This window comes from Lygodium microphyllum, chromosome 1 (assembly GCF_053477565.2).
Source record: "Lygodium microphyllum isolate KBCC chromosome 1, Lygodium_microphyllum_v1.1.10, whole genome shotgun sequence".
Lineage (NCBI taxonomy): Eukaryota > Viridiplantae > Streptophyta > Polypodiopsida > Schizaeales > Lygodiaceae > Lygodium > Lygodium microphyllum.
In genome coordinates this window covers 159,367,207-159,376,386 of record NC_141135.1, presented here as the reverse complement: position 1 = coordinate 159,376,386, position 9,180 = coordinate 159,367,207, and the positions used below count along the sequence as shown (strand labels likewise).

Below are 9,180 nucleotides of genomic sequence, written 5' to 3'. Positions count from 1 at the left end.
GAAAGAAGCTAAAAACTTAGAAGATTATTCAAGAAGAAGAAAAAGAAGAAGAAGAAGAAGAAGAAGGGGAAAAAGGAGGAGTATACAAGAAGAATAAAGAAGAAGAAGGATGGAAGAAGAAGGAGAACTTAGAAGGAAAGAAGGAAAGAGAAGACCTTAGAAGAAGGAGGAGGGAAGAGGAGGAGGAGAAGGCAGAGGAGATGGTAGTGGTGGTGCAGTCAGGAGGTGTGAGAGGTAGTCTGCTTGAGCAAGAAGAGGAGACAGGGTTGCACACAAGATGGGGGGGAAACTGAAAACTGGTCTGCCCATCCACCATAGGATACCAAAACAGCGTTTCCCCATCCCGGTTTGGGTCCAAAACGGCCGTTCCATTTCAGAGCCCACAAAACACTGTTTCGGGGTACTATGGCCATTATGGTGGCAAGCAGGGCTTCTTTGATGGGCAGGCAGGTGGGAGGGTAGTGGCAGTGGAGGAGAGCTGATGAGAGCCTGTGGTGGTTCTGGTGCCAAGCAGGGCCAGTGGCAGGCACAGGCAGCTGGGGAGGCAGGCAGTGCATTAGCTGTGCAGGTGAAAAGGAGTTCAGCTGCGCAGGAAATGTAATGGGCAGGAAACATGCACAAGCCAGGGCCAGTGTCGTCAGGCCTGTCGGGTCAGGCAGGACAGGCAGAGTTTCTCCTACATGGCTCTCTTTGTACTGTGTATTTTACCTCAGATCGGATTTTTTACTCCAAAGTGTCATTAATAGAAATTCTTTTTTTCTTTTTTTTAGAAAAAAAAACTTTGCAAATCTTGTGAGGTCCTTCAAGGTTGATATGCATTACTTGATCCTTAAATGGAAATCGAGGGAGATTATTGATAGCAGCATACTTGTCTTTGAGATACGTCCAAAGAGGTGGCAATTTTGTGTTTACCTGTGAAGCAAATACCTTCCTCAAGACAGCAATCACAGCAGCTAAAGATACTCGGTTTTCTGTCCTCCATTGTGTGAGAGCTGCTGCACATCTTTGACTTACATCAAATCAAAGTTTTGATGCGCCTTCAGATGGAAGCAGGGGCTTGATATGGAATAGCTGTGGTCATTAAATTTAACTCTACGGATGCACCAGGAAGCCATGCTTCTGTGTGAAGAATTTGCTGTCAGGGTTTGGGATTTTCTGCATGACAGCAGGTTACTTCTGAAAATTGAGACTCTCAAGGGCTGCAGCATAAAAGAAAATTTACTGCAAAACACAGAGAGGAACTTTGTCTGCAACTTGCTACAGAAGATGCAGTAATCCTCTGCCTTGGACTTGCTTATCTGGAACAAGCTGAAATGGTTGTCAGACACCTCGACCAGCGAAAAAATTTGATACCACAAACCAGGGCAGGCTGTAGGTGCAGCAGTTTTCTGCCATGAATAGGCATCAGAGGCTTAGGGAGTGCTGAAAACTGCTGCATCTCACAACCATCTGTCAGAGGAAGACAAGTCCAGACTAGGATAAAGTTGTGTGCTCTAATACCTGATGCAAATAGAGACACGGAGAAGTAGACAGCAGAGTAGAAAAAAACACAAAGAAAAATGAAGATAGAAGCAAAGAATCCATGAGGGAGATTCTAATAAAGGTGAAGCCTACAAAGTTGACCAGAAAACAACCACCTGGAACAAGCTGGAGCGGACCTCAGACACCTCAATCCACAAAAAAAGTTGTTAGCACAAACCAGGGCACACTTTAGACACAGCAGTTTTCAGCCATGAACAGGTATCAGAGGCTCAGGGAGTGCCGTATACTGCTGCACCACACAACCATTTGTAAAGTCAGAGGAAGACAAGTCCAGACTAGGATAAAGTTATGTGCTCTAGACACTAATTAGGTGAGGCCTACAAGGTCAACCAGAAAATGATTCGACCAAGTGGACCAGCTAGTCAGCTAGATAATTTATGTAAGGCTTACGGCCAAAAGTCCCTTAAAAGAGCCCCTAACTGGAATTGCACGACTCTCCATCAAGTCATTCAGGCAGAAGATAATAGACTAACCAGTAGAAGAAGAAATGACCACTAGGGGAACATGAGTAAGTTCTTTGGGGGACTGAGCACAGATAGGAGAGGGAATGGAAGGAACGATTGAGGAGACCTTCAAGTAATTAAGAAAATTCAAATCGAAACTTTATTGGTACTATTGCATAAAACCTAAGTTGCAAGCAAAAACATATCAGGGCTTGATGAGAGAAGTTTAGTATTGAATAGATTACACTGTAAAACACATTAGTCCAATTTAGCAATAAAATATCACGACACCATGTATTTCTTTAACCCCTATCAACCTGCAATACTTTTTCTTCAACAAGCAGAATCAGTTGAGCTTTTAGACTAATCTGGTTGTTGGGGAAGGAACTGTGAGTGGAGAATCAGGGGCTAGTTCCCCACAAGGGCAGATAAGGCTTCCCTGTAGCCTCTGACAGTTTGTAACACTCGCAGGATCCTATTTTTAGTAAAACACTTACCTCTACACATAATCTTGGAGCCTTTGAAAGTTTGTCAAACTTGCAGGATTATATTTTTAGTACAAACCTTACCTCCTACACATAATCTTTGTATCGTTAGAAATAACAAGAATAGCAAAGTACACAGAAGATAAGTCATGCATCTAGCAATGTGAATGCAATCTTAATGACGGCTCCACAGCTATTGCGTTTTGTTGTGACCTTAGTCAGCTTCACACATACCATTAGTCAGCAGCCACTCAAAACTTGTCAGACAACACAACAAGGATCCAATAAGAATTTTTGTGCTCAGTCTAATTACAAGAAACTGATCATCTTTCAAGGAATGCATTGTCATAGCATTAGATGATGACTACTATTTACTCCCTTTCCCTTTCAAAAGCTTGCTGAAACACAAACTGCAACTGTTGTTGGGAGCTTACCATAACCTTGAAGAGCAAGAGAACAAGTAGCCACCCGCAGAAACTCTTCAACATGTCTTGCCAATGGTGCTGCACCTGACAATAGAATACGAACACGACCTCCTAACCCCTGCTTTATCTAATTGAAAAGCAATAGCAAAAGCTGAGGAGAAGTTAATATTTACTTCGTCTGACTTCAAAATATACTGATAAGAACAAGTTACGAGTAAGAGCCCATGTGTCAACAACATTTATATCTGATGCTCACCTTGTTGAAAACGAGTCTGTCAAAAAATGGAGATGCCTCATCCTGCTTTGCCCCCTTCAGCATCCTACTCAGTTTGCTACACAAACAGAACCAACTTCTGTAAAACAAAGCCTGCAGTTCATGCATCTCCTAAAGTTGCATGCATCCCACTCAGTTTGCTACACAAACAGAACCAACTTCTGTAAAACAAAGGCCTTAGTCCACAACCATTGTTGCCAAATTGTATCTAGTGTTTGAGGGGAATCTAAATTTTGCACCTCAAATGTAAGATCAAAAGCGACTAATGCTTACTAGTTATAGGCAAAATCAAAAATTTTCTTTCGAAGGAAACCACCTGCATTGACTTTTTGCAATGCCCCTGGTCAAACAGGAAACACAAGTCAGTCCCACTGAAAATTTTGAGCCTTCCAAAGCTTTCCACCACATAAGACTCGTTTAATCATCAATGCAGTATTATATCATCTTAGATCATGGGAGTTAAGCTTGTGAAGTTGCCATACCTGAATAGATTCTATCATACACCCTTGGAACACCTGCAAACACAGTCGGTTTTAAAGCACCAACATCATCCACAATAAGCTTTACGTCCTGGAAATGAAACAGTAAAGTTCACTAAAAGGAACAAAAATATAAAAGGCACAATGTGTTTATCTAGTGTGCAAAATGCAGCTTACTCCTTGCCAAAAACCAATAGCAGCCCCACTTCGGACTGTGTATTCTTCGATTATACGATCAAAAATGTGTGCAAGAGGCAAAAAAGAAAAGTAAACATCTTCATCAGTCACCTAAAAAAGGTAGAAAGCGTCAGTCCCAACCCAGAAATAGACTACTCTCTTTAGAAAGAGGCCTAAGCAGTAAACTTTACTTAGTTATCAGACAACTGCAAAACAAAATACCTTCTCCCCCAAACATGAAAGTAGCTTGTCAACACCAGAAATGACATCCGTTATGTTTTCGTGCGTAAGCAGGACCCCCTTGGGTTCACCAGTGGTGCCACTTGTGTACATAATCGTAGATATATCTTCTTTCTTGGGAGGTGCCAACTCAACAGGACTACTCTTTCCCTGCACAGAGAAGCCATCCATATAGGACCTAGGCGTCTGAAACTCAAGGACAATTAATAATAAACATGACTGGTATCCTGCCCACCATCTCCAAAAATTCATCCCATGAATATGCTTCTACACCAAATTTTTCTGCTGCTTCTCGCTGTGCTCTCGTGACATTTCCAAATGAAACAATGGCTGTATATCAAATGAAAAGAAATATTATTTTCTTACTGCACTGTGCAAACTAGGTATTCAGGCTATTAAGCTTAACACATAAGCACCTACTCTTCAGAAAATTGGAAACCCTTGGTAAGCTCTTCAGCATCTGAAAAGTTAAAAAGAAGAAATTGGAAATTTTTACTAATAATCACAAGATTTCAACATTATTTACAGTAGGTCAAAAGAAAACAACAAAGAAACATAGAAAATAAAAGATGCACTTCGTTTGATTGCATCCTTTCATTGTGAGTCTGTGTCTAGACTCTAAACTTGTAGCAATGAGTTGTGTTAATACAAAATACACAAAAGAAGATTCTTCCTATGTAAGCAAAGTTATTTGAGAATTATTCTTGCAACAAACTCATAAATCTCAATTGAAGTATCGTATTTGTGAGGAGCATTTAGCCAGCTTCCCTGCTTCTGAGAAAGTCTAGGCTGAGGCTTTCCGTCAACCAGCATATGGACCAATAGTAATTATTTGGCTGTGATTTAAGGCCCTCACTACTATAGGACATCTTTTTATAGGCCGTAGGGTTAAGACCAATGCCTTTTTCCAAGAGTCCACAAAAACCAGTCATTGGCATCTTTTTTGTTGCCACAGCACCTGGTTCTCCCCTTAGCTTTGCACAGTTGTGGTTTGTACGCCTGCACTTGTGTTTTCTGTCTGAAATACCCAGTGCCCAGTGATGTGTCTTCAGCAGCAGCAGCAGGACAAGAGTGTACATCTGCAGTTCCCCATCCGTCATCTCTCCCCTTTTTCATGCTTCTCCATATAACCTCCAGGCCCTCTTTCTTCCTCATGATCATGTCTATAGTAACAGTAAGTTACATGGGACAGGAAACAGGGACAAGGAACAGGAACAGGACGGCCATGAATGGCCATTCCCTATGAAGATGTAGTCACATGATATAGGCGCAGGGATGAGAAACCAGGACAAGGAACAGGGAAAAGGGACAGGGGACCACAAAATGGCTACTCAGTCCTGCTGCCTTCCCACTTCCTTGCAGACTAACTCCATCTGTGCAGCCACCCATTCCTCTCTCTGCTGCCGCCTACCTTGTAGCTGCCACCACCGCCAGTCCTAACCAACCTAGTTGCTGGAAACTGCATGTCCTTGGGCTCTGCCGCCAAGTGCTCCCAAAGGAAGCCCATCCTTACCTCCCATCCCCTCACTCTGGTCACTGCAAACTGCATGCTGCACCAAACTCCCGAAGGCAGCCCCTCCTTGTCTCCCATCCCCTCACTCTAACCCTGCGCTTGAAAAAGGCTAAGGCCAATTAGCAAGTCGATCATGCTAAAGTTGGCAGCCTTTGTGTGTGTGTGTGTGTGTGTGTGTGTGTGTGTGTGTGTGTGATCCTATGGAGCCATTTCATCTACGCTACAACATACCATGTTCCACATCGAGCTCCTATTCCTTTGGAGTATTGATACTTGGTGCAGGCCAATGTCTATGACTTTAGCCACATGCAACGACTCTGCAAAATATCACCAAAAAGACCACCCCATAGGAGACCACGCCTCAACCACAGATAACCAACATCGACCGCTTCACCAAAGTGTAGAGACTAACTGAAAGAAGTACTTCTGTTGCGCAACTACACCAAACCTCAAACTACTTGGCTCAGTAGAACTTAACCTCCCCTTCAGTGTGGAAAGAGCGGGTGAAGAGGCAGAGGAAAGGGGAAAGACGGATGTGGGACCGGGGCTGTAAAAGGCCAATATGGCCCAAAGTCCTGAACAAATAGTGGAGGCAAGATATAATCTCATCATAGAGTACTAAAGTATAATAATTACACAAAAAAGGAGGAAAAGAATTAACACAAAAGAGGAGGAAAAGTAAAAAGCAAAGGTCGCTGGTCAAATAAAAGCTTTAACATGAACCTGTAGCCCCTCATATGAAACCTACAAGCTTAGAACTGTGAGAACAGGGCTGCAATAGGCCAAAGTGGCCTAGAGAGCTGAACAAATAGTACAAGTGAGCTATGAACTCGTAATAGAGTACAAAAACACATTAATTATGTGAAAGAGAAAAAGAAAAATGTCAGTCACCACATAAAAGCCTTTAGATCAACATGCAGTCCCTCATCATCATAGCAACCAAAAACATTAGAAACGTTTAGAAACGAGCTGTTAGAAACGTGTTTCATAAGTTTCTTTCAAGAGGGGGTAAAATAAGAAACACATGTTTTTTTTATATAGGGATTTTTCATAGTTTTGACTAGGGAAAGAGGTTCTTAACCTCTATGGAACTCTATCTTAAACAAAGAATGGCCAATTGAGCTTGAGTAATAAAAAGAGTCGATTGAGAATAATATGTTACATATCCATGATCCATTATTGACTTGTCACTTATGTCAAAGTTAGTCTTTGGAAAAGCATGAAATAAACATGTAAATAACCTATCTACAATATGGACCAAGTCAAGTTGCAACATCGTGATTCTCATTTCAAAACAAATTGACAAAATGTCAAAATTGAGAATGAATCATAATATATGATAAATAACTCATAAATGAGACTAAAGTCGAATAATAATCAACTCTCAAGACAAGAATAAATACTAGATTGACAAAGTCTAAATTCCAATAACTAAACCAAATCACAAAAAAAATTCAGTCTCTCATCCAAAATCTTAAGCCCTCACAAGTCGTTACACATCATCATCATCATGTTTAACAGTGCCCAACTATTTTTCTCAAAAAAACCATGTTTTGGCTTCCAACTCATCAAAACCCCCCCTTCCAACTCATCAAACCACCCCCCCCCCCCCCCCCCAAACACGTTTTTAACTCTCAAAAACGTTTCTTACTTTAAGAAACGTTTTGTAAGTTTCAAACTAAAAGAAACATGTTTCTTAGCTGCTATGCGCATCATGAAGCCCGCTAACTTTCAACTGACAAGCAGTAGAAATACTCGAACTCCAAGGATCAGCATACTCCTTAGTTAAGATACTCGCAGCAACTTATGTTGACACTTCCCAAAGTAGCATGCCTTGCAAGCAATGAATATGTCCCTTTACTCCATTCCTGACATAAAAAAGCCAAAGTTGTTCCGCATAATGCAATTGGGCCAAACTCCCCATCATCAGAGTATATCAAAGAGAAACCTGACGTAAAGGATGTTGAGTAGTAGAGGCATAGTTGCCAGGTACGAAAGGTACAATACGGTACGGTACGATAAAATACAGTACTAAATGGTACCTTGTGATTTTATAAGGTACAGTACGATATTAGTACGAAAAAAATTTAGGATCATTTTCTAAATAACAAAAACCATAAATCATTAAATGATAGATCATAGAATATATCTTTAAAGTGGAAATAGCCATTTCATTAAAGAATAAGATGAATACATGAGGGTGACCATCCTAGTTGCATGGGTTGCGCAAAACATGCGATACAACTACGGTCTAGTATATCTGATACAAAAAAAAAAGAGACCTATGAATCTATGATGAGGCATCACTATCATCATCATCAAAACCATCTAAGTGCTTATCGAGAGAGTCTGAAGATGACTCCTCGACATTCGATGATGAGACACACTCATACTCATCCTCACTAATGAGATTACCATCATCATCAAATGATGGCTCTCTAGGTGGCGGCTGTGTAGGCAAGGGGGGATGTCATCATGAGGCACAAGATGTGAGCTGCTAGAGCCCCGCCTTACATATATCTGCGAGCCACTCGACCACCCTCCTCGCGATGATGGAGGGTGTCGAATGACCATGCCCCTGCTACCACCCACTCGAACTCCTCGCCCACGAGCACATTGACTGCGAGTGTGCTCTCTATAGAACTCTACAAAATCATCTCCTCCTTGTCCACCTCCTTATGTATACTCCAAAGAGTGTCTCCCGACAACTTGAATATATCAACATTCACCTACACAATGCAGTGATGTAGGTAAGATTGATCATTGTAAATGCTAAAGCCTAAATTGTAAAGTATAAAAGTTCAAAGTTCAAAGTTTAAAAGTTAAAACAACAAATTTGAAATGTTATGGTTAAGTATTTAAACTTTACCTGCTTCAGAATACCCATGCTCATCCTAGCCCTCATCATGTGTAAGTTAGTGCAGCAATAGACTAGCCGCTCTAACTGTCGTGTGCTAAGCCGATTGTGAATCTTTGTGTGAATGAGAGAATAGGCACTCCATTTTCTCTCACATACACCCAAAGAGCAATCCTCAGCAAGGACCCTCATGGCTAAGGGCTGAAGGGTCTCCAGTCCGTATCCAAAGTTTTGCCACCAAAATAAGGGCTTCACAAGTAACTCCCTCCTCCATTAAGTGGGAGAAAAAAAAGCCGCATGCCCTCTGTGATCTACATAGCATCCTAGCTCCTCCAACACTGCATTGTTGTCATCCACAAGAACAACATGAGTCAAATAAGCAAGTTGGTCCAAACGGAACTCTCTATCATCCATGACCGCCGGTGATGTCCACGCCTATCTCCTCTCTGCTATCTCTAAAACATGTGCACCCTGTGTCTCTATAATCATTGTACAAGCACGTGCCTCCACCAATGCCGCTCTAAAGACGTGAACAAGAAGGCCTATGGCGGATCCCTCGCAATCACGCATACATAGCACCCTATAAAAGGGAGACACGACCATGACAACAGCACGGACTTTTTGCCAAAACTGCTCATTAAGGCACAAGCATTGCATGGCTTTGGCCTCCTCCGTTTCATGCTCATCCCACTCATTCCATAGAGTAGACACCACTGTTTGGCGCAAGGCAGTTGGCACAAGACAA

The 9,180-nt window shown here is 41.9% G+C and overlaps 1 protein-coding gene across 2 annotated transcripts in view; it reads right to left on the bottom strand.

The window, feature by feature from the left end:
- LOC148041878 (long chain acyl-CoA synthetase 4-like) overlaps positions 1-9,180 on the bottom strand; it is a 131,464-nt gene that overhangs the window by 34,594 nt on the left and 87,690 nt on the right. For both annotated transcript variants that reach the window (XM_087683675.1, XM_087683668.1), the window contains exons 7-14: positions 4,486-4,525; positions 4,301-4,395; positions 4,048-4,215; positions 3,826-3,936; positions 3,652-3,739; positions 3,443-3,509; positions 3,152-3,227; positions 2,905-3,022 (exon numbers count right to left, since the gene is read on the bottom strand). In XM_087683675.1, coding sequence (XP_087539801.1) covers positions 2,905-3,022; positions 3,152-3,227; positions 3,443-3,509; positions 3,652-3,739; positions 3,826-3,936; positions 4,048-4,215; positions 4,301-4,395; positions 4,486-4,525 — 763 coding nt within the window. The remainder of the gene's footprint in view (positions 1-2,904; positions 3,023-3,151; positions 3,228-3,442; positions 3,510-3,651; positions 3,740-3,825; positions 3,937-4,047; positions 4,216-4,300; positions 4,396-4,485; positions 4,526-9,180) is intronic.